Source organism: Neoarius graeffei, chromosome 11 (genome assembly GCF_027579695.1).
Source record: "Neoarius graeffei isolate fNeoGra1 chromosome 11, fNeoGra1.pri, whole genome shotgun sequence".
NCBI classification, from domain to species: domain Eukaryota; kingdom Metazoa; phylum Chordata; class Actinopteri; order Siluriformes; family Ariidae; genus Neoarius; species Neoarius graeffei.
Window position 1 is genome coordinate 67,908,440 of NC_083579.1, and position 26,375 is coordinate 67,934,814.

The 26,375-nt window shown below is 42.4% G+C and overlaps 1 protein-coding gene across 1 annotated transcript in view; it reads left to right on the forward strand.

The window, feature by feature from the left end:
- The window catches only part of LOC132893975 (intraflagellar transport protein 43 homolog A), a 52,521-nt gene extending 26,363 nt beyond the window's left edge, over positions 1–26,158 (forward strand). Inside the window, exons 4-9 of the mRNA XM_060933159.1 lie at positions 10,162–10,197; positions 10,670–10,716; positions 15,982–16,054; positions 25,177–25,252; positions 25,438–25,500; positions 25,826–26,158. Of these exons, the coding sequence (XP_060789142.1) occupies positions 10,162–10,197; positions 10,670–10,716; positions 15,982–16,054; positions 25,177–25,252; positions 25,438–25,500; positions 25,826–25,936 (406 nt within the window). The 3' untranslated portion in view covers positions 25,937–26,158. The remainder of the gene's footprint in view (positions 1–10,161; positions 10,198–10,669; positions 10,717–15,981; positions 16,055–25,176; positions 25,253–25,437; positions 25,501–25,825) is intronic.
- The last annotated feature ends 217 nt before the right edge of the window (positions 26,159–26,375 follow it).

Here is a 26,375-nt window from a genome sequence, read left to right on the forward strand (position 1 = left end):
TTAGACATGATCCGTATGGGGGTGGCTCTGTAATGGTGTGGGGAGGCATCACTGCTGCTGGCAGAACAGACTTGCATGTTGTTGCTGGACGTGTCACAGGGCAGTACTACCGGGACAACATCTTGGCACCCCATGTTGTGCCGTTTGCACGTCGTTATGGCCGCCGTTTCATTTTCCAAGATGACAATGCCAGATGTCATAGGGCCAGGATCGTTACAGATTACCTCCAGCAGCAGAATATCACCAGATTACCATGGCCAGCACTCAGTCCGGACCTTTCCCCCATCGAGCATGTCTGGGACATGCTTGGACAGCGGCTACGCCAACGTCAACAACCTCCTGCCAATGTCCAAGAACTTGCTGCAGCATTGCAACAGGAATGGAATAACATTCCCCAAAATGACCTGGGACGTCTCGTTAGGAGTATGCCACGCTGAATTCGAGCTTGTCTAGCCAACCGAGGGGGTTTTACCCGCTACTGACTCGGTTTCAAAATGGTGGTAAATTTGCTGTGTGACCCTGTGTTTGTGTTGACCCTTATTCTGGAGAATCTGTCCTTTACTGACTGTACACAGGGTTTCGAATAAATTGACAAATGTTTCCTTAATGTTTTTCTGTCATTTGTTTCCTTCCTGACCTCATGATCTGCATTTCATTCTACTTGTAAATCCAATATCCCCTACTTTTTTTGAATAGTGTGTGTGTGTGTGTGTATATATATATATATATATATATATATATATATATATTAATATTTAAAAAATCCCCTTCTCACCCCCGGTGGGGGTGGGGGTGGTATCCATGTCATCCTCAAGCTTGGGTCCTCTACCAGAGGCCTGGGAGTTTGAGGGTTCTGCGCAGTATCTTCGATGTTCCTTGGACTGAGGCTTCAGATGTTGTTCCTGGGATTTGCTGGAGCCACTCTCCCAGTTTGGGGGTTACTGCCCCAAGTGCCCCCACTACCACGGGGACCACGCAACCCTTGACCTTCCACATCCGTTCCAGCTGCTCTTTCAACCCTTGATACTTCTCAAGTTTCTCATGTTCCTTCTTCCTGATGTTGGCGTCAGCTGGGATCGCCACATCTATCACCACCACCCTCTTCTGCTCTTTGTCCACCACCACTATGTCCTGTTGGTTAGCCAGGATCTGTTTGTCAGTCTGGAAGCTGAAGTCCCACAGAACCTTGGCCCTGTTGTTCTCAGCCACCTTCTGTGGTATGGCCCATTGGGACTTGGGTACTTCTATTCCATACTGGTTGCAGATGTTCCTGTATACTATCCCAGCCACTTGGTTGTGCCTCTCCATGTACGCTGATCCAGCTAGCATCTTACACCCTGCTACTATGTGCTGGACTGTTTCAGGGGCTTCTTTGCACAGTCTACATCTTGGGTCTGATCTACTCTGGTAGATCCTGGCCTCTGTGGCTCTTGTGCTTATGGCCTGTTCTTGTGCTGCCATGATTAGTGCCTCTGTGCTGTCTGTCAGTCCTGCATTATCCAGCCACTGGTAGGATTTCTTGATATCAGCCGCTTCCTCTATCTGACGGTGGTACATGCCATGTAGGGGTTTGTCCCTCCAGGTTGTCTGTTCCTCCTCCTCCTCCTCTGCACTCTCATCAGGGTTCTGCTGCCTGAGACATTCACTTAGCAGTTCATCCTTTGGGGCCATCTTTCTGATGTATTCTCAGATTTTCGATGTTTCCTCCTGGACCGTGGTCTTGATGCTCACTAGCCCTCGGCCTCCCCCTTTCCGCTTAGTGTATAGTCTCGGGGTGCTGGACTTGGGGTGGAACCCTCCATGCATGGTGAGGAGCTTTCTAGTCTTGATATCTGTGGCTTCTATCTCCTCCTTTGGCCAGTTTATGATACCAGCGGGGTATCTGATGACTGGTAGTGCGTACATGTTGATGGCTCGGACCTTGTTCTTACCATTCAGCTGACTTTTCAGGACCTGCCTTACTCTCTGGAGGTATTTGGCTGTGGTTGACTTCCTTGTGGCCTCTTCATGGTTTCCGTTAGCCAAGGTACTTGTAGCTGTCTTGGATATCACCTATGTTGCCCTCTGGTAGGTCAATCCCCTCAGTCCGGATCATCTTGCCTCTCTTTGAGACCATCCGGCCACACTTGTCCAATCCGAATGACATCCCTATGTCATCGCTGTAGATCCGGGTGGTGTGGATCAGCGAGTCTATTTCTCGCTCGTTCCTGGCATACAGCTTGATGTTATCCATGTAGAGCAGGTGGCTGATTGTTGCCCCACTACGGAATCGGTACCCATAGCCGCTCTTCGTGATGATCTGACTGAGGGGGTTCAGGCCTATGCAGAACAGCAGTGGTGATAGCACATCTCCTTGGTATATGCCGCACTTGATGTTGACTTGGGCAATGGGTTTTGAGTTGGCCTCTAGGGTTGTCTTCCACATTTCCATTGAGTTCTGGATGAAGGTCCTTAGATTCCTGTTGATCTTATACAGTTCCAGACATTCCAGTATCCATGTGTGTGGCATTGAGTCGTAGGCTTTCTTGTAGTCAATCCAGGCAGTGCACAGGTTGGTCTGTCTCTTCTTACAGTCTCGGGCGACTGTTCTATCGACCAGTAGCTGGCGCTTGGCTCCTCTGGTGTTACTGCCAATTCCTTTCTGTGCCTCGCTCATGTATTGAGCCACATGCTTACTCATTTTTGCTGCAATGATGCCTGACAGGGCCTTCCATGTTGTGCAGAGACAGGTAATTGGCCGGTAGTTGGATGGGATGGGTCCCTTCTGGGGGTCCTTCATGATTAGGACTGTCCTGCCTTGGGTTAGCCATTCAGCTGGTTCATCTGTGCTGCTAGGCGTTCATGGAGTGCAGTTAGCTTCTTCAACCAGTACGTATGGATCATATCGGGGCCTGGTGCTGTCCAGCTCTTCATCTTTGACACTCTTTCTTGGACGTCTGCCATTGAGATGGTTACTGGTTCTTGTTCTGGGAGGTTGCTGTGGTCAGCTCTTAGGTCCACTAACCATTGGGCATCAGTGTTGTGTGATGCCTTTCTTTCCCATATGTCTTTCCAGTATTTTTCCACCTCAGCTCTTGGTGGGTCTGACCGGTTGTTGTTCCCCTGCCACTGAGAGTACACCTTGGCTGGTTCAGTGGCCTTTCCCTCCTTGGTGTATCTCTTCAACCGGGTGGCCAGAGCTGTTAGTCGTTGTTTGGTAGTTTCGAGTGCCTCTGGTATGGAGAGTGAGTTGTACTTCCTGGGTGCCCCTTTATTCACCATGTTCCCTTTCTGTAGTTCAGCTAGCTGGCTAACTTCTCTCCGTGCTGCCTTTATCTTGGCCTCTAATCGTCTCTTCCATGGAGGATACTGTTTATGTCCCGAGCCCACCTTGTGTCCAAGCATCTCCATGATTACTGTTGCTGTACTGTGTATCAGCTTGTTGGTCTCAGTGATGGTTCTTGTGGAGATTGTCTTCAGAGCAGCATTCACATCTACTAGTAGATCTTCTGAAGGTACTTGGCAACTCAGCTTCAGTATTCATCGGGGGCTCCAGGTCACGATCTTCCTTATCAGGTCAGCAGCTCTTGTGTTGAGGCTGTTAGGGCTTGGTACCCAATCTCTGGTTGTGGGGATGATGGGGATGTGGCCCCGCTGACCTGGCTCCCCCTTGCCGTAGCATCATTGTTGTATTTCATTAATCTCTTTAATTTCGATTACGGATGTTGGAACACTGGGCTAATAGCTCTGCTAATAGCCTTGATTGTGGGTTTCGAAGTATCCAATGGTCCCCCATTCGCTGCATGTATCCCCTCTCTCTGGGATTGCTTGTATTCCAGCAAATCCGTATTTTCTGTCCTCGTCCATCGATGTCTTGTTCCAGTAGCCCATTTCTCATCAGTTTGCCCTGGTTCCCTAGCAACTGACGCAGACCTTGTTGACCTGGGCGACGTATGACTCTATCAGTTATGTCTTCACTCATTCCTGAGGTAGGCTGATATATCATGAGGGGTCTTGCCCTTACTGGATGATGTTTTGCCCCAACCGGGATTCGAACCCCGATCTCCTGCGTCGTAGTCAGTGAGCATTACCACTGTACTATCCAGCTGAGATATATATATATATATATATATATATATATATAAAATATTTGTGTGTGATATTTATATATTCTATCCACATTCACTGGATAAGAGCAATCATGTGCTCTGATTGGCTGCTCTACTACTAGAACATCAGCTCACATAGGGAGCTGAATAGGGAAAAACAAAATAGCGGCGTGCGTTGCTGAACCAACCAAGGACGAAATAAAAACTCTACTTGAAAACAAAACCACAAAAAAAAAGCAACAAAATATGGATTTGTGAGGACCTTCCATTGACATAAGTACTACTGCAGTTAATTAATGCTGTGCCTGCACCTAACTCTAACCTTAATCTTCGTAATGAAAAGGAAACTTTTTGGCTTTTTTTTTCCTTCCTTCCTTCCTTCCATCCATCCGTCCGTCCGTCCGTCCGTCCGTCCGTCCGTCCGTCCGTCCGTCCGTCCGTCCGTCCGTCCGTCCGTCCGTCCGTCCGTCCGTCCGTCCGTCCGTCCGTCCGTCCGTCCGTCCGTCCGTCCGTCCGTCCGTCCGTCCGTCCGTCCGTCCGTCCGTCCGTCCGTCCGTCCGTCCGTCCGTCCGTCCGTCCGTCCGTCCGTCCGTCCGTCCGTCCGTCCGTCCGTCCGTCCGTCCGTCCGTCCGTCCGTCCATTCATTATCTGTAGCTGCTTATCCTGTTCTACAGAGTCGCAGGCAAGCTGGAGCCTATCCCAGCTGACTATGGGTGAGAGGCAGGGTACACCCTTCTGTAGCTGCTTATCCTGTTCTACAGAGTCGCAGGCAAGCTGGAGCCTATCCCAGCTGACTATGGGTGAGAGGCAGGGTACACCCTGGACAAGTTGCCAGGTCATCGCAGGGCTTTTTTTTGTTGTTGTTTAAAAAACACAACAGCAATTTCCTTGTGGGGACCATCCAAATGTCCCCACAAGGTAGAAATGGTCAGATTTTACTATCCTTGTGGGGACATTTGGTCCTCAGTAGTATCTAAAAACACAAACACACACACACACACACACACACACCTGTATTGCTGTTCTTGTGGGGTTTAAGAATATAAAAACGCCCTCTCATCCAAAGTCCAGCCCTGACTTTAACCTGACCCTGAGTGAATGATTGCATTCATTCATCGTCTAACCCTAACCTACCCAAAGCATAGTTCTGCCCTTTTCATCTGGAACAAAGTATACAAACACACACATGATTGTCCATCAACAAAGTAGACTTCCCAGACAAAACATTAGGTTTGTCATGTAATCTTTTCAGGTAAGAATGCCAACAGTGTCTTCAGAGAGTTCCTGCCAGTTTTATCCTGATCTTCCACTGACTGGCTGCACAATTCAGCTAGCAGTTTCTGTTGTTCTGAATAATCCCACTAGTTTTGTGCACGACTGAGTTTTGGTGATTTTGTGGGCCAGTCAAAATGTCAAAAAGAAGATATGTGATGAATAAAATGATTGTCGAGGTTTTTGTTGTTATAATAAGACAATGGTTGACTTTAACCAACAGATTTAAATGACTCAGTCATTACATGTCCATGGAAGTTAATGTCATGGCTGACATCAAAGATCTGTTTCCAAATTGGGTAGTAATTCACGGCATGTATTACGTAGATTTATAATTTTTTTAATAACAAAGTATTTATGCTCTGCTAGAGACAGTGTTGTAGTCAAGTCACTAAACCTTGTCCCCAGTGTTCAAGTCCAAGTCATTAAAGATAATTTCGAGTCAGGTCCACTATTGACCCGAGTCGAGTCCGAGAACGAGACTCCACCCGCACCATTTGGCGGTGGCTGTTGCTGCCTTTATGTGAAAGCGTCTCTACTACTGTGTTGGACTAACGTTACTGCTTGACTGCCCCATTTTGGTGAACAGGCTACAGATAAAAAAAATTCATCGCTCAGCAAGCCCCGCCCACTATCAACAGGGCAGATAACATGAGAGAGGGTTAACGCTAGCTAGGTCATCGCTCAGCAAGCAAGCCCCGCCCACTATCAACAGGGCAGATAACATGAGAGAGCGTTAACTCTAGCTAGGTCATCGCTCAGCAAGCAAGCCCCACCCATTATCAACAGAGCAATGAACATAGTGTGTCACTTCCTTCTCTGGGTGGAGTCTTACCAAATGACGATTGAAGTTCGGGGTCGTCCCCGTCGTCTCCTCGATAGTTCTTCTACATATGGAACACATCACAGTGCATTTTTTCCCACTGCACGAGAAGTCTGTATAAGCAAAGCGGACAATCCTAGGGGCTTCTCTCCAGGCATTTTAGCACCTTTGACGTTAGTTTGTTCCTGAACATGACGTATGAACAGGTGAATGTGCATTCTCTTGCACAAAATTAGTATAACAATTAATGTACATATAAATATCTTATGACAAATTATTATGGCATGTTGTAAAAAAAAAATAAAGAAAAAATCCGAGTCCTCATCTCCAGTTTATGGGTCCGAATGCTGTTAATGGACGAGTCCGAGTCATCAGTGTCCAAGTTAAGTCACGAGTCAGATTTGAGTACTACAAGCCTGGCTAGAGAAGTGTGATGATGATGATGCCGATTATTACATTACGTTTACAGATATTTAGCAGACGCTCTTATCCAGAGTGACGTACAACATGGACAGAGTATGTTGTTCTGGGGAGCAGTTGGGGGTTGGGTGCCTTGCTCGGGGGCACTTCAGCCATTTCTGCTAGTCCAGGGACTTGAACCAGCAACCTTTTGGTCCCAAAGCTGCTAGTTATTTAGTTAGTTCAGTTTGCTGTTACAAAATCTTTCACTCCTGCTTTAACATGTTACAATTTTAGTTTTTGCAGTGCTTAGTGAATGCAGTGTCCTGTACAAGTCACTGGAGGGCGATGTTCTTCATGCAAAGACAGTGAAGAAGCTGTGCAGGCTTGAATTAGTTTAATCCAACATTATATGACTAATTCTTACAGATTTAGTATATTGCTCAATATTTAATTTCTTAAATATGATTGTAAAAAGTTTGCTATTGAGACTGAGAGAAGTCGTGGTGTATAAAGTCAAGTCAAGTTTATTTGTATAGCGCTTTTAACAATAAAGAAGAAGAAACCTTTGTTTGTCACATGCACACTTCAAGCACAGTGAAATTCATCCTCTGCATTTAACTCATCTGAAGCAGTGAACACGCGCGCGCGCGCGCACACACCCAGAGCAGTGGGCAGCCATACTACAGCGCTCAGGGAGCAGTCAGGGGTTCGTTACCTTGCTCAAGGGCATTTCAGCCCAAGGCCGCCCCGCGTTAACCTAACTGCATGTCTTTGGACTGTGGGGGAAACCAGAGCACCCGGAGGAAACCCACGCAGACACGGGGAGAACATGCAAACTCCACACAGAATTTGACTTAAAATAAATTCTGTTGTATCACTGCACTCAGCAGTGGCACCGTATCACTTGTTCCAGTTGATTTCAGTGCTCTGCTGATTCTCTCTCTTAAAACTAGACATGCATATAGCGGTACTCTGAACTTAACAAGCCGGATAGATTGGATTCATTTGCATGGTTTTCTGAATCACTGGTCTGGGCAGTCGCGAGAACGTCTGTACATCTGTCTCAAGACAGGTCAGCGTGTCCGCTCGGTGAGTCTGCCTAACCCGTCTTGATTTTCTCTTTTCTGTGGGCGAGAGATAAAGGAGAGAGAAAGAGTGGATGGAGTGCTGTATAAGGTGTTAAAGGGGTTCACGATGCATTGATCCTGCCCTGTGAAACAAAGTAACTAATGGTCCCCTCTAGAGCAGGCAAGGACTTCTTTTTTTTTTTTTTTTTCTTTTCTGCTCAATGTCACCCCTCATGCTCAATCACCGCCGCCCTGCTCACACTAATCCCACAGCAGAAATCCCAGGATTTGCAGATCTATCACTCCTAATTGACACTAACTGATCTGTCAGTTTATTGATGAACCTTTGAATCCAGGTTGTCACAATATATTTTATCCCTAACAACTTTTTCCAGACAGGTTGACCATGTCTATCGCTTTACCTTACATGAGTCTTAATCAAGAGGTCCTGTAATGCGCTTTAAATGCGGCTCTGCCTGGGCAGGACACACACAAAGGGCAGCGGGTTGAGCACATGCTCCCTTACTTGACAGTACAGTACAGAGCCAAATGAGAAACGAGAAGGACAAATGTTGTATCAAACTCTGTCACATTTGGCGCCATCATAACAAGATAAACATTTTATAATAAGCCCAGTTTGTTTCTGTGTAGTAAGATGTGTGTCCCCCCCCCCCCCCCCCCCCGAGGTTAAGATCATAACTCTCTAGTTTATACAGACTCGTGTGAAACATTCTCATTACAAATATACAGACAAACTAAAGGAAAAGAGACAAAGGAAGAAGGCGCTGTTGCCTCACAGCAAGAAGGTCCGGGTTCGAGCCCCGTGGCCGGCGAGGGCCTTTCTATGTGGAGTTTGCATGTTCTCCCCGTGTCCGCGTGGGTTTCCTCCGGGTGCTCCGGTTTCCCCCACAGTCCAAAGACATGCAGGTTAGGTTAACTGGTGACTCTAAATTGAGCGTAGGTGTGAGTGTGAGTGTGAATGGTTGTCTGTGTCTATGTGTCAGCCCTGTGATGACCTGGCGACTTGTCCAGGGTGTACCCCGCCTTTCGCCCGTAGTCAGCTGGGATAGGCTCCAGCTTGCCTGCGACCCTGTAGAACAGGACAAAGCGGCTAGAGATAATGAGATGAGATGAAGCCATACATGAGCTGATAGCCGACGAGGCGCGTAGCACCGAGTCGGCTATAAGCCATGTATGACAAGGTGAATGGAGTGGAATAACTGTTTCATTCTGTCTACATTTACTGATTGGCTACTCTACTACTAGGATATCAGCTCATATACCATGAGTAAAGAAAATCAAAATGGGCGCAGCGTGTTACTGAACCAACCGAGGATGAAATAAAAACTCTACTCGAAAACAAAACCCTAAAAAATAAAAAAGCAACAAAATGTGGAATAAAAGTATTTGATGGGAAGAACGTATCTTTTTTTTTTCCAAGAATTATTATTATTATCGCATTTTCCACTAATTGTTACTGTCTTTTCGCGGTTTGTTTACATTCTAAACGTTTAGAATGTAATTTTTTGTCAGACGTTTTGTATAAAATTTTTATGTATCGAATTTGCAAAAAATAAAAATGCTCCATTTCTCAAAATCCAGTGAAATGTGGATAGAATAAAACAGTTATTCCACTCAATCTCGTCGTACACGAGCTAATAGACGACAAGACGCGTAGCACCGAGTTGGCTATAAGCAATGTACGACAAGATTGAGTGGAATAACTGTTAAATATACACAGTATTGTGATAGTGCATGAATGTCTTTATCTGGTCACACCGAATAAAAACGGTACTGTGCAGATTTATAAAGGTTCAATTGGATCCAGTTCATCTCAAGAAAGATTCTGTATGTATGGCAAATAGAAACATTTTTTTCCACAGAGTTGTTTTAGAAATTAATCAATAACGCTAATACTAGTACATATAAAGAACCAGATAAGTAGCCAAACCTTCACTAAAAAATGAGAGTGGACAGAATTTTTGTGAATTTGTGGTGATGTTGGCGAGAAAATGCTGTAGTATTTCTTATCCAGTAGGGGGCACTAAATGCTCAGAGAATCCTTTCTGTTTCTGTTGTACCTGATTAATCAGAATCAACACTGATTTGCTTTATCTGCTTAATCAGTGCAGGGTGCCCTGAGTGGGCTTTTGCTGCGGTCAGTGTCTTGTTTTAAAGTGTTGCGAAGCTACTTCTTTTTCATTCTTTTACTGATCTGTGATGTAAATATAGAGTCTTTTTTTTTTTTTTTTTTTAATCTTGTAAGTACTTGTAAAAACAAGGTGGGAATGAATTGTTACAAATAATCAAGTTGTTAAATTATAGAAGACGAATAAATGCAGAATTATGCTGTTTGTTTCATAAGGGCTGAAACACTTGTATCCACAAACGTATCCACTTAATCATTTGTGCTGTGATGATTAAGGTAAAAAAAAAAAAAGCATTCAATAAGAAAGCATTGTGCAAGTAAAAACTGCTGTTGATTATTTTAACCTTTTCTTCTTTAAAGAGCTGGAAGAAGACAAGGTGCTGAGGAGGTCGAGGAGTAAGTTTCATATCTTTTCCCTTTATTTTCATTCATGTTTTATTACTTTTCTATATTGCTGATTAAAAAAAATAAGATTTGCTTTTTAAAAACCGCTTGTTTACGCCTGCTGCTATAAAAAAAAAAAAAAAAAGGAAATTGCCATTGCTTGGAAATTGTCCTTGGTTGCAACTAATCCTGGCATTCCAAGAACAATCACTTAGCCTGATTAAAAGACATCATGGTGGAGTTCTCATCACTTTAGCTGAGGTTGGGGAGGAGGGGGTCTGCAAGACATTTGTCTTTTTTTTTTTTTTTGAATTCTTGCACTACTCTACCTGTGCCTGCAAGCCATGTAGGACATAATTACAGCAGGAGAGATTAGCGCAGAAATTTCACCGCTAAGTAACAAGATGCTTTGCTTTGGTGATTAACAATTCCATAGCCTTTGCTCTAACACACACCTGTTGTTGTTGTTGTTGTTTTTGTATAGCCGCCGGTTAAGACCCCAGACCCCCAAGGGCTCGGATGATGAAAGCGGTGAGTATCGCTGTAGTTCTGCTAGTGACACTGCTCAGCTCACCTCTGTTAACACAGATTGCCACACACTTACTCCTTGGGTATGATACTGAATTACAGCAGACTAAGAATAGCCTTTGACTGATCACTGCAGTGCAGTTATCCGAATGTATAACCTCTTTGTTAATTGACGATAACCGGGCCGTCAATTTGTGCCATAAAATCGTTCATCTAAGAACATGAAGGCAACACCATATATTTATATGCTGGTCTGTGCAAGGAATAAAACACAGCTGGTGTGCCGTTATAGGAAAATAATCACTGACTGGGTGGTATGATGCAGTGGGACCCATCCTGAAGTTGATTAGTTTCCTATAACAGCATGTCCTGAAGTGTTTTTTTTTTTTTTTTAACCCTTATACCACAGCAGTTTGTCAGCAAATAGATGGACATGTATTATTATAATAATAATAATTATTATTATTATTACCGTGCACATAATTCAAAATAAATGTTGTGTTTTTATAGAAGGTACCTTTTATTTAGAACATGATTTTTAAAGTTATACCCACACCTCGAGGGGAAGGGTGAGAATTCTCCAAGCCCGTAACTGCACAGGTCATAACTTGAGTGGCAGCGCTCATGCGTGTGTTCACTCACACTAGTCCCTGCCTGAAGTGTCTTCCACTGGGAACATGGCTTCCACACACCCTGGAGCTCTTGAGGTCCACCACACAAGTAATGTCAGAACTTTCAGCAAAGCACAGCCTGGAATAATTGTTCCAATTTTTCTAGCAAGCAGCAGGGGAAATAAGGGCTGAAATTGCCAAAAGTTAAAGGAGGGGTGAAGAGCAATGCCACTGGTTGCACTGCTTCAGAAGGCAGCACTGGTCCAGTTCTGATGCAGAAGGATCTCAGTTTAGATCCTAAACAGTAAGATTATTACCGATATGTACAGTATGGATGATGTAATTAATGTTTGTTTTGTTGGCGTAATTAAATCTTTTTCATCATACAAGTATTAAAACTCTCAAGTCATCTTGTCACATTTTTTTTTAAATTGAAATGTTAAAAAAAAAAGCTTGACTTTGTTGTACAGATTTTACTCCCAAAAACATAAATGGTGAAAAGTGTTCGAGTGCTATTATGTTCCAACCACATCCCTACTGGCCCTGTTTAATATGCAAAACAATTTTACATTACCAAAAGAAATTTAGTATTATATGGGATGATGTAAATGTTAAGAATGTTAGTGCTTAACATTGAAATTCGTATAGATGGAGAGAGAGTAAATTCGAAATCCGAAATCACTTTGAAACATTTAGCGTTTTTTTTTTTACAGTACTGAATGATAGTGACACTTTTTTTTTTTTTTAAATCACTGAGTTAATTAACCAAAAATTCTGGTAACCAGTAATAATTGGTTGATTTAATTGTTTTTTTTAATTTTTAAAAATTGTATACAGTCTATTCAAAAATAATTGGCTGATTTCATGCTCCTCCCATATGTTTTAGTGAAACCAGACAAGAACCTGCAACATAAGTTTAAAAAAACAAAACAAAACAAAATATATATATATATATATATATATATATATATATATATATATATATATATATATATATATATATATATAAAATCACACCATTGTTTACTGTTTAGTGCATATTTTAATGTGCACTAAACTCTGCCATGTACAACATTGTTGTTCAGTGTTCTCCTGATGGTGGACTCATGAACATAACATTAGCCAATGTGAGAGAGGCCTTCAGTTGCTTAGAAGTTACCCTGGGGTCCTTTGTGACCTCGCCAACTATTACACGCCTTGCTCTTGGAGTGATCTTTGCTGGTTGACCACCCCTGGGGAGGGTAACAATGGACATTTCAGTGTGTGTGTGTATATATATATATATATATATATATATACACTAAGTAACTTTAAAAACGCACATTGATAAAACTTGCTGAATTCGTGCTGAGTTTATCTCAAGAAGAAAAGAAATATATCACAATGGAAAAATAACTTCGTTCCGCCCGAATAAGTTCCAAATCTGTGCTCAAATCAGAATTTAAGGGAGTTGTACTCAGTAACGTACAATATGACTCGGGTAGTCAATGACATGGACAGGCTTTAATTTTCAAACAAATTTTGCATACACTGTACACACACAATCTTGCCTATAAATACCCGGGGGAAATGATGGGAAAATTGTCATTATTGAAGATGCCACGCCTAAGCCAAAATCAACGTGAACAGGCCATCGGGATGTTGCGTGCCGGACGTACACAGACAGAGGTCGCCCGGCACTTCGGTGTTCATCATTCGACCATTTCCCGTTTGAGTCAGCGTTACAGACAGACAGGGAGCACCAGGGATCGTCCACGCCCTGGTCAGCCTCGAGTCACGACGCCGGTTCAGGATCAGCACATCAGGCTAGCTCACCTCCGTGACAGATTCCTGACACCCTCAGTCACTGCTGCTGAGACCCCTGGACGACACAGACCCAGAATCTCCAGCATGACGGTCCGAACATGGACCAACTGTCACTTGGAATTTTTTTATTGTGAATTAATTCTTGAGTTTGACAATAAATGTCCTTTATCGATGTTTCAAGATGTGTGTGCATTACATACAATATCATAAATTTCAAATATATGCATGGATCTAAAGTGATATCGTGTTGAATTCCACTGTGCGTTTTTAAAGTTACTTAGTATAAATGTAAGCATTAAAATATGCACTAAACAGTAAACTCTGCATGGATCCCTTTAGCTAGTGCAAATCTCACTCTACAGTGATTATTGTTTTGAGCTTGGTTTTGAAGCGGTTAATAAGACTCTTTAATATATAATATCAATTTCTATAGGCCATGCCTAAAATGGTCAGATATGCTGAAAGACCCTGCTGCTTTCGGGTCTGGCCCAGGAAATAGAGCTCAGATGATGATTACTTTGTGAACGGTGAATGCCATTGGCTGGGTTTACTGGGCTCTAAAAGCAGCCGCATGCCCAGGCCGGGTGTGTGTGTGTGTGTGTGTGTGTATAGGCATGAATATAAACTAGTATTTGCAGTCTTACTGGTCCGATTAGTCTCCTCTCTCTGTATTTCATCTGAGTAAATAACCTTGGTGGGCCTATTGGATAGGAGGTAAACAAATCTTAAATGCTGGGAGGTGCAGCCTTGGTTTTTGATGGAGTCGTCATATTAGCTTGTATTCAGCGACCCCTACTTCTCCCCTGACCTCTCATAATAGGCTGCATTGGAACCTCATTTAAAACCGTTGTTTTGCTTTGGCCACTTAATCATGGCGTTTGCATACACAGAGCTAAGCGCGCCATGTTTCACATTGAACTCTCATAGAATTGTGTTGATAGTGCATTATTCGCCGAGATGAGGGGAGGGTTGGTTGGGGGGGAAAACAAGCCTGGAATCTATTTGCGAAGAGCTGGACGTAGAGGCTTTTTGATGTCACTGCGCTAAGACCATTAAATTTGATTGGGGGTCCAGGGGGGACAGATTCTGCTGAACGCACTGCTTTGGAAATGAGAGGACAAAGTGTCACCCAGGACCTCATGAATATGAAGCAGCACTCAGCGCGCGCCCGCATTTATTTGGATATCAGAAACACAGATGAATCTTGTCAGTGACTAAACGAGGCTGGCATTTTTAATTAGATTTAATTAAAAATAAAAGAAAAGCAAGAAGTTATCAATGGAGGCATAAGGGGGCTTGTTATCAGTGTCAGAGTGATGGAATTTAACATGAGTTACAGGGCGTGTTGCTCTGACTGAAAGTGTACAGGCGAAAAATTCCCCAGAGTGTGTCTTGGTTGTTTGAAGGTGTTCAAAAGTAAGTGCCTAATTAATTACATTGATGTTGATTACAGACATCAGTTTGTAAATGGTCTTTAATTTTGTGGTGTCCTTTAAAAAAAGGAAAGTTGTGGAGGTTTTTTTTAAAAAAACATATTTGCACACGTTTTTTTTTTAATCTCTCAAAGATAATAAATGCAATTTTTTAAACTTCCTTATATCCTGTGTCCTTACTTTCGTATGTTCTCAGCCATATGATAAACGACTCTCTTTTGATTGGAAAGCAAAGGTGCAACAGAGCATCCCATTCTTCCTAAAGACAAATATTAATTTTCATTTGATACATGTTATGTCAACACTATGCATGTTTTCATGTGAATGCTATGCAAATAGTAAAAGTTTCCGTTAATCAGAGCTTCTAATATATGAAACGAGCATACTAACTGTACTATATCCTCTTCTCCTTTTGTTTATGACTCTTTCACACTCTCCACTCCCCCAACATACACCCACTAACACTTCTTCACTCTCATGAAAGTCCATCCAAAAGGGTGTGTGTGTTGGGGGGCTGTGAAAGTTTGCCCTGTCCTTCTTTGGGAGCAACGCCATGCTCTGTCCTGTTGAGTTTTGCCAATTAAAGTGGGTTCCCACTGTTTTGAGCGGCGGGCAGGCAGCTCCTGGCACCGCGGCTCCTGCCAGGGCGCGCCGTGACTTCCGACCCCACACAGATGGGCACACCTGGAGCCTAGCCCACGCCGAGCGGGCACGCAGGTCACCCACTCCAGCCCGAAGGGTCCGTAGGGTAGCCACCAGTGACAAGGCCCAAATGCTGGGGTAGTGGGGGGTAAGGTGGGGTGCGTAAGTGGTGTGGGGGGGCGGGGGGTGCATAGAGGGTAAGGGGGAGGCATTTTTCAGGGAGCCCCTGGCCAGTGCTCTGCCTCGCAGCAGGAAGTGATGCTGCCTTGCTCACTGAATATTCATGCCCGCCTGGTCACTGTGACAGGGGGCAGTGAGGAAGAGGATATTAGAGAGAGTGAAAGAGAGATGAGGAGTCGGAGGGAGAGAAGAAGCAGCAGAGGGAGGGTGGGAATCAAATGCCAGTTCACACACAATATAAACAAAAATTAGGAGAGGAGACAGACGGCATCTGTGAAGCCTTATGATTCAAGGGATGTGAGATATGTTGCAGCTTTCAGTAACACCCAGCAGTAGCAAGCAGCATATGGCCAAGCTTGTTCCAAGGGCTTCAGTATTTTTTTCTTTTTTTTTTTTTCTTTTTAGAAAAGTTTGCAGAGTGCTTGTGTTCATTTCAAATTTCTGCAGCCCACCTTTCCTCTTTGCCCTCTTTTGATCTCTGATCTGTGCCACGTCCCTGGTTCGTATCCTCCATTATGTCTAACCAGATTGAAACATCCACCAGTAGCACATGCCTAGTTTATTAATGTTGATGTGTGTGTGTGTTTTTTTAAAAGATATCCCCGTGATCCCTGATCTGGATGAAGTACAGGAAGAGGACCTCACCATGCAAGTGGCTGCACCTCCAAGGTACACAGCACCTTTGGAATCTGTTAACATCTGCCCCAGTCGAAAGCCAAATTAAATGCGTTGCTATGCCGACTATAATTTAGCCCGCACTGCAGATCTGTGTGCTGGTTTTGAGCCGCGTAATAATTGTTGGCCAGTCGTCGGGTTTGAAACTTGCCATGTTGTAGTTATGTGTAATGGGTCAGGAATTCAAAATGTCACGCTCCTTTGACAATTGATGTATTAACTGTTAATAAATCAGCGAAGACTGAATCCCATGAGAGTTGTTAATCTGACATGCAGACATCTGATCTGACAACACTGAAGTTTTCTGTGACGCTTTCCACACGGTGAGTGTATTCTCACAGGAGTCTCACAGCAATTATAACTGTTTATATTACATAGGCACGAGTGTTTTACTGGGAAATACGCCACTCATATTTTTCATACGGGACATATTTTTCAATGTCTTCACTCGTGAGGAAATCGATTAATTCATCTAATTGTTTCGATAAATTTGGGTACTTTTTGTTTGTGAATGTGTTACGGTGGTGTAGTGGTTAGCACGGTCGCCTTACTGCAAGAAGGTCCTGGGTTCGAGCCCAGCGGCCGGCGAGGGCCTTTCTGTGTGGAGTTTGCATGTTCTCCCCGTGTCTGCGTGGGTTTCCTCCGGGTGCTCCGGTTTCCCCCGCAGTCCAAAGAGATGCAGGTTAGGTTAATATGGGACGGCCTTGGGCTGGGGTGCCTTTGAGCGAGGCACCTAACTCCCGATTGCTCCCCGGGCGCTGTTAGCATGGCTGCCCACTGCTCTGGGTGTGTGTGTGTGCTCATTGCTCACTGCTTCAGATGGGTTAAATGCAGAGAGGAAATTTCACAAGTGTGTGATGAATAAAGTTGTGCTTTCTTTCTTTCTTTTATATTATAATAAGAAAATCACGTTAGCTTGGAGATATGTTTATCTTTTCGTGTTCAAAAACTCGCATTTTTTTTATACAAAATGCATCACGGATCTGAGTGACATATTTCCCGATATTTCACTCTGATGATGTCACTCCTAGTGTTTTCCTGCTGACTTGACACGCATTGTCAAAATGGCAAACTGGTTCAAAATTAAATTATTTTGAGTTACTTGTGTAATTTTTTTTTTCTGGATGTCTCTCATCTCATTATCTCTAGCCGCTTTATCCTGTTCTACAGGGTCGCAGGCAAGCTGGAGCCTATCCCAGCTGACTACGGGCGAAAGGCGGGGTACACCCTGGACAAGTCGCCAGGTCATCACAAGGCTGACACATAGACACAGACAACCATTCACACTCACATTCACACCTACGGTCAATTTAGAGTCACCAGTTAACCTAACCTGCATGTCTTTGGACTGTGGGGGAAACCGGAGCACCCGGAGGAAACCCACGCGGACACGGGGAGAACATGCAAACTCCGCACAGAAAGGCCCTCGAGTGGTGAAGGCTTGAACCCGGACCTTTTTGCTGTGAGGCGACAGCGCTAACCACTACACCACCGTGCCGCCCTTTTCTGGATGTGTCCATATAATATAAAGAACATTACACGGTGGCGCAAAGATATCAAGTTTATTTTCTCATGTTGAAAAATATTTCACTTGTTCACTTTGCTCACTTGTGAATATATACATTCACCACTCGAACATAAACTTTATATCTTCACGCGACCATGTAATATCCTCGATGTACCATACCTTTGAGACAACACATTTTGTTCTCAATCAAATAGCTATTCAGTACATTCATTCCATTATCAGTACTGAAGACTGTTAAGTATATTTTTCCATCAGTACTGTTCGTTACTGTTATAGTGTTATTCAACAGAAAAAAGGAATGAAATTTGTATATATTTTACTTGGAATATTAAACTTTAATATCAAACTGCATAAATAACTCCTGCATGGCTCTTTGACCAAAAATAGACTTAATATATGTATGTTATTTACCAGCTTAAGGTCGGTCCGTATCGTGAAATACCGTGACCGAGGTCTTGAAAGTACTAAGCGAGGCCCTCTGGGCCGAGGTCAGTATTCAAGGCCGAGGTCACGGTATTTCACCATACGGACTGACCTTAAGCTGGTAAATAATATATTTATTTTTTTCTTTACCAAATTCTAACAGAAAATGAGAGCGCCCGAAAGGGAAAACCGAGCCGAGCCGCCATTTTGAATCCTCATTCACGGCTTCCTCCTCGGTATACAAGTGCACTTCCATGGCAGGGAAAAAAACTACATTTTGCTGCCTATGTAGTCCCCTATTTATACAAAATTGAGTCATTCAGGATTCAGCCATGTTTTTGCTTGGTGTTAGCAAGTTAGAGAGGTTTTTAGCTTTCTCCTGAAATGTTTTCTTTAATTTTATCTTCCTCAGGGTAGTAAAACTCGCTTTCGCTGTAAAGACTGTCGTTATCGCTATCCATGCTGTAAAATTAATGCTATTCTCCTGAGAAATGCTGGCAAAAATTTATAAGATTTTTCATAATCTTATAAATAAATCTTATAAAAAAAAGATAAATGTTGACAAAAAATACTACTATGTTTGTTGTTGTTGTGAACGAGCGAGTCGCCAGAGGTCCGTAACCGGGGTCCGTACCGTAGGATATGGACCCGCTCACCAGCCAATCAGAACGCAGGATTTGGACTGCGAAAAAAATAAAGTATATTATTTTTCCATCATTATTGTTTGTCACAAATAATTAACAGTAAATACAGAAGGGTCATTTGGGTTGTGTCTTAGACACCGTCATTTTTTTTCATACAAACTTTGTTATAGATTTCTATTTTATGACTTCTGCATTATTGAGTCAGTACCAGGGCTTTGAACCGGTTCAAGGAACGAAAACGAAAACCGGGAACTTTTTCTATTTCACATGGAACAGAAACGAAACCAGAAACTTTATTATTTTTTATGTTCCGGAACAGAAACGCTTATTAAAAATAATGGTAACCGGTTAATACCGGTTTTTATTTCGTTCCTCAAAGTTTCTGTAGCCTACAAATAGTCATTCTTCTCCTGCGCAAGTTTCTATGACCCGCTGGGGTTCACTTCCTGTGTGACGTTCGCTGATTGAATGGAGAGAGCGGGAAGGTGGACTGCTAGTGAGTAAGTGCATTACTGAGTGTCTCTGAGCAAAGAAGAGCCTGAACGTTGCAACCTCCCTATTGGCTGTTTGTAAAAATGTATCAGTTGTTGCCCTTCCCACGGGAATCATCGAGAGACGAGACCTGACGAGTTAGTTCATTGGTAGCAGAACAAAATGTCTGGACACAAATCGGGTTTTCAGAAAAGGAAAGAAAATAAACGGAGGGTCGAAAATACAAAAAAGGAGGCAGAAAATGCAAAACGAGTTTTAAGGTAGGACAAATGGTTACTTTTCTGAGGCAGCCCGCCGTGGCTGCCTGCAGGCTGATTTATTATAGCCCATTTAGTTAAAATAGTTGATCTAAAATGTTTATAGTTATAGTTATGTGATGGTTGTCCTGATTTAGACTGTTTTTTTTGGGGGGTTTGCGCGATGTTGCACCCGGGTCCAGATTAGGGCAGAACCGGCCCTGGCTACATTTCAGGTGTAGTTTGTTTTATGTATGTATGTGCTTGCATAGATGTGTACTTGGTCTTCCAATATGGCGCCTAACAAAATCTCGCGGCGCGGTGACGTCATGCGGTAGCCCTCTATAGGGCCTGACTAGCCTTTGGTAACACACTAAACGAATTCTCTTTCATTTTTGGCACTTTTTCTGTTTGTGTAGATGGGAAGACATACTGAGAATCCAAATCGCCAACATTTGAAATAATAATTGTTTTGAATTATTTCTTGTCTTATTTAATGAAGGTTGTAATAGAATTAGCCTACAGTTGGCTTAAGCTGGATGAGACAGAGACATAATTTTATAGCCATTTGTTAAACAGCTGACAGGGAACGTAATTAACCGTTCCGGGAACGAAATTTTTTTTGTTCTAACCGGTTCGGGAACGTCTATTTAATGGTGGAACCCAAAACCGGAAACGTTAAAATTCCGTTTCTGTTCAGAACGAACCAATAGGAAAAAAATTCCGGTTCAAAGCCCTGGTCAGTACAGAAACATTTTAGAGTTCCAAACGTTTGTTTTTTTTCCAGCACAAAATTAAATGTTACAGAAGAAAAAAAAAAAAGTTTGTATCTGAGAAGCATATTACATATTAAGAGCGCACTTGTGGAGCAGATTAAAAAAGAAAACATCAAGAAGGCGACTGGGTTTTGGTGCAGAATGAAGAAGCGAGTCTGACAGTCAAAGTGTCCAGAAGAACTGGGTCACTGTGGCTGGTTCTGTAAGATGCTCAGTAAAACCTACAGCTCATTTCCGCATAAAACTGCACTCACTGGACCTCAGACTACTAATTTTTTTTTTTTTTTTTTAAAGCAAAGCGTCGTCTCACACCAGATATTGACTTTTTCATTTATTATGGCTTACTGATTACTGTTTATGGTATTTTTTTAATGTTGAAACATTTCATTTCGTTATTTTTAAGCCATTTTTGCTCTACAGCATTTCTTTACACGTGCCTAAGACTTTTGCACAGCACTGTGTATACTTATATAAAATGTTTTATGCTTCCATGAAACAACTTCAGTCAGTCAGGCATTAACACACTATAAAGAAATAAATATTTTAAAGGTTAATAAAATATTTAGCACTCTTCATAGTAGGAAGACAATTAGCATGGTAGAATAAATCTGGTGAAGTGAAAACTTACTTGCTTGAGTTAATATTATTTAAACCACTGCATAACAAAAGGAAAATTTAATATTTACATCTGACAGTGTAGTTTGTTCGAGGTTTGTTACTGATATTATTTTGCACATGTTTATAAAAAAAAAAAAAAGAGTTCATTAACAGGTTGTATGACTCAAGTTCACTGATACTCTAATCAGCTCTACTGGTTACTGTTTATAGTATTTTTTTTAACGTTGAAACATTTCATTTCATTATTTTTAAAGCCATTTTTGCTCTACAGCATTTCTTCACACATGCCTAAGACTTTTGCAAAGCATTATATGATGCCTATTTCTGCACTGCAATTTTTTTTTTTTTAATGTGTTGCTGTTTGTGCTTCGTCCAAGTATCACCACTGATCCTTTCACATACAGGGTTATTAAATAGGTAAAGGGAAATCTGAAAGTATGGAATTAATAAGTATTCATTTCCAGATGTGGAAAAGCATAACCAGAAAACATTTTGGAAAAGTACAGATATTCTCTTGTCTAAGTATGACTAAGATCACGAAAGCTTTCGATCTGTTGTCTTTAGATAGTGCTTCTTCGTCTTGCTCTTCATGTACGTACCCCTGCACATTTTGACATTTTTCCTGTTTCTGATTCAACAAATGAGTTTGCTTGGAACCAGACCAAGGCCACCTCGCTCAGACTGTCTTGGACCAGTTGTTTTGGTCCAGAGCTGAATCGAATCGCTGTGTTCTCCAGACCAAACCCTGCGTATGTGAAAGTACTGCAAAATATGAAAGAAAAGGGTCTTTAGGAACTAAACTGAGACCTGAGAAATTGAGTGACTCTGACAAAAAGGAGCACTGTCCTTAGGCATATTCTTATATTCTATATATTAAATTTATATTATATTACTACACTAAGTAACTTTAAAAACGCACATTGATAAAACTTGCTGAATTCGTGCTGAGTTTATCTCAAGAAGAAAAGAAATATATCACAATGGAAAAATAACTTCGTTCTGCCCAAATAAGTTCCAAATCTGTGCTCAAATCAGAATTTAAGGGAGTTGTACTCAATAACGTACAATATGACTCGGGTAGTCAATGACATGGACAGGCTTTAATTTTCAAACAAATTTTGCATACACTGTACACACACAATCTTGCCTATAAATACCCGGGGGAAATGATGGGAAAATTGTCATTATTGAAGATGCCACGCCTAAGCCAAAATCAACGTGAACAGGCCATCGGGATGTTGCGTGCCGGAAGTACAGAGACAGAGGTCGCCCGGCACTTCGGTGTTCATCATTCGACCATTTCCCGTTTGAGTCAGCGTTACAGACAGACAGGGAGCACCAGGGATCGTCCACGCCCTGGTCAGCCTCAAGTCACGACGCCGGTTCAGGATCAGCACATCAGGCTAGCTCACCTCCGTGACAGATTCCTGACACCCTCAGTCACTGCTGCTGAGACCCCTGGACGACAGAGACCCAGAATGACGGTCCGAACATGGACCAACTGTCACTTTGAATTTTTTTTAATTGTGAATTAATTCTTGAGTTTGACAATAAATGTCCTTTATCGATGTTTCAAGATGTGTGTGCATTACATACAATATCTCATCTCATCTCTTTATCTTTAGCCGCTTTATCCTTCTACAGGGTCGCAGGCAAGCTGGAGCCTATCCCAGCTGACTATGGGCGAAAGGCGGGGTACACCCTGGACAAGTCGCCAGGTCATCACAGGGCTGACACATAGACACAGACAACCATTCACACTCACATTCACACCTACAGTCAATTTAGAGTCACCAGTTAACCTAACCTGCATGTCTTTGGACTGTGGGGGAAACCGGAGCACCCGGAGGAAACCCACGCGGACACGGGGAGAACATGCAAACTCCACACAGAAAGGCCCTCGCCGGCCCCGGGGCTCGAACCCAGGACCTTCTTGCTGTGAGGCGACAGCGCTAACCACTACACCACCGTGCCGCCACATACAATATCATAAATTTCAAATATATGCATGGATCTAAAGTGATATCGTGTTGAATTCCATTGTGCGTTTTTAAAGTTACTTAGTATATTAATGAACGTAAAAGCAGGAGTACTTATAGTGCATAGATGATAGAAGGACTTGAGTATGAGATTGGTTCAGATGTTAGTCATTAGGAGAAATCAACAAGCACTACTATCGTTTGAATTTAAACTAAAGAGCCGTGAACAGGATTTTCATACATTTCATGTATTATGGGGATTTCTTACACAACTAAGAGAAGAAAGAAGAGTGTAGACTGATAACTGAAGCAATCAGAGCTTCCCGCCACATGTTCGGGGTCCTCTTCACTAATCCCGGTTCTGAATGTGGGTGCCCTTTCCCCCTTTGGCTCTCTCTGTGTGCTGTGTGTGAGATAATATCCACATTGAACTCATCGTGAGGGCAATGTAGCGTGTAATGTGGCTTAAGTAGGACTGGCATGCGTTGCTAGGCCCTGGCTACTTTTACAGACTCGCTGTCAGCGTAATTCACAAATCGCAGATAAGCAGCTGGCTTTCAGGTTAGAGACGGACTGCTGCTTGGCTTTAGTTTGATTTCGTTTGTCCCAGCGCTTCATAATCAAGTCATTGTTCATGGTGCTTTTTGTTTTGGTTTGGTTTCAGGCTCATCATCAATATGCAATGTGTGACGTAATGCAGAAATAATTTTACAGACTGTCTTTAATCCCAGATGTTGTATTATTTCTTTTATATTGGTATCATACCACAGCAATGTTGAAGTGATGAATTTTCTATAACAGGAACTCAGGACAGTAGCTAGTTCTAATATCTCTTTGTTTCTATCGCAGATTATGCATATAATCTAATAATAAACTGCAAAAAGTCCAGCTATTTAACAAAGAAAAATGTAAGATCATAAGATATGGTGAAGCTTTCTGTAAAGAGACGTTTATTTAACATTTCTGTAAGGAGACTTCAGCATCACTGCTACGTAACAGTCAGTTTTCCACCACAAACGTCAGTCTCTCTGGTTTCTTAGGAATATGACAATCCTTGACTTGCAAGTGACGTCAAAGCAAAATAGAAACCCGGATGTCGGCCATGTTGGTGGAGATACAAATGCGGGGTCAAGCGACATTCCATACAAAACGTAGTCACACGTGCACTTTGTTTTCCCACTGCTTTAAGCGTTCTTTTAGCTCTGCCATATCTTTGTGCTGTATATGGTTGTGGTCACAATAGTCCTCGTGACCGTGGCACGTTCCGATTTTTGAGAATTCCGTCCGCGATTCGGAAAGAGGGCGAGGAAACTCTGAGGCTTAGTACGGAGAGGAGACGAGCACGGCTGAACAACATCGGCAGGGCTGATGTAACAGAGACTAAAACCAAAACAGCTCGTGTTTGCAGTAATCAGTTTATCTCCAGTGAGATTCAAAAGCTTTCTCAATAATATCATGGAAGAATTTAATTTTGTGTTGCTAGAATTTTGCTATAAAATGAGCATTCTCTTGTCGTGGTTCACTCAGTCGTTGTTAATTTTAACACGTGTATTAGCACTTCGCTTCTAGGAGCGCCAGCAAAATTATACGATAGAAACACTCCAGACTGGGCACCCACTCAGAAAATGGGCAAGTCCAAGGTCGGACTTGATTCTTTGGCAGCCAAACCAGATAGAACGCGATATCTGGGTACTCGATGGTCAGTAGAAGCGTCTTATCTTCAGAAAAGTCTGACTTTTTTAAATAATATGGGTCAGAACCACACATATCGATCTTCTCTTTGTATCGACTCTTCGCTCGACCGTTCAAATCGTCGTAATACTGAGAAAATTCATCATCGTTTACAGACAAGCTTTCAGCAGCTGCCATCCTAGTTGCTTTGTATATCCACCATCATGGCGGACGCTCATGACATAGCACGTTTTGATCACGTGGTTGCAAGTCATCTATCTGTCAATCTTATTACTACAAAAAGTGTTTACAACTTCTAGTTCATAAGGGATAACAGGAACTAACTTGCATTGTGGACTTTCTATAGCATTAAATGTTAACATTTAATAGATGTGTCTTTCATTAATAAATTAAACGTTGTGATCTTTGGCAAGTTGGTCTGGCATTAGAGGAATAAAACACTTTGCATGAACTGTTCTAGGAAAATAATACACTTTTAATAAACTTTGGCGGATTCTTTGATGGATTGATTTTCTTTATTTTCTTGTCATGACTCTTTCCATCATGTTTTAGTCTCGACTTATTAGTGCTGAAACTGTTGGTTGTTCTCTTTGTCCATTTTGTTTTTCTTTTGATGCCTTATATTTTGTTTTAATTGGTTTAACAGTGTATTTTAATTTAAACATTAACATACATTGTTCTTGCGTTGTAAAATTTTATATGTAGCTGAATTTCTGTTGTTGCTTCAGTATCCAGGTGAACAGAGTGATGACCTACAGGGATCTGGACAACGATCTTATGAAGTATTCGGCGTTTCAGACTCTGGTGAGACCTAATTCAGTTACTCACACTGAATGAAATGATCAATTTGGTATTTTTGCATAGTATTTTTTTTTTTTTTAGAAGATGATTTGATAATTTTCATTACAGTATGAGCTCTTACATTCTGTCCATGGTGTCCTGTGTATGGCTGATTTTTTGGTTAATTTTTGGCCTATGTTTTTGTCCAGGATGGTGAGATTGACCTGAAACTACTCACTAAGGTTTTAGCACCAGAGCAGGAGGTGAGAGAGGTGAGTGGAAGGTTTTTTTTTTTTCTCCCCCTCCAGGACTGACCAGCTGCTTCTGGGCCACCAAAGGGGGCCACGCTGTGCCTCTGAGGACCACAAGATTTATGAAACATTAACTTCCATTCTCCATCTCTCCAGCTTTCTCTGTCTCTGTTTGGTGTCTTGTTTTACGATCGCTTTACTCGTCCCTTCTTCTTGCTCCTGGCTTCGTGCCGTTCTTATGCTCTTGTCCTTGCTCTGGCTCTTTATCTTATTCTTCCCTATCCATTTCATGTCCTTCTCTCCATTACTCCTGGCTTTCTCTTTACCTCTCATGCTCTCTGTGCAGGAGGATGTTGGCTGGGACTGGGATCATCTATTTACGGAGGTGTCCTCCGAGCTGCAGACGGAATGGGATCAAGGAGAGAGAGAGGAGCAGTCTCCTCTTCCTGTGGCCTGAGGATAGATGACTTTCAGTGAAAGGCCAGTGCATTACTCACTAGGGGACCTCATCTTATGCCCTGCCTGAGTTACACCTGCGCATATATATATATATATATATATATATATATATATATATATATATATATATATATATTTTTTTTTAGAATATTGTTCATATTGAATTTTTAACCTGAGAAGTTGTTCTAGTGGCGCGTGCTGTCCGTTTTGATATTTTGATATTAAAATCAACCCCGAAAACATTTTACTTTTCTGTTCTCCTGAACTCATTCATTCATCACAAGACCTTTCGTGTCATTCATATTATTTGGAGTGAATTTGTGGGACCAAGTACAAGGTTAATGAGCAGGTAAGCTGAAATCCAGTTAATTGGTTTAAAATGAACTTTACACATCGGAGCAACACAACCTTATCATTATTGACTGCACCATTGACTC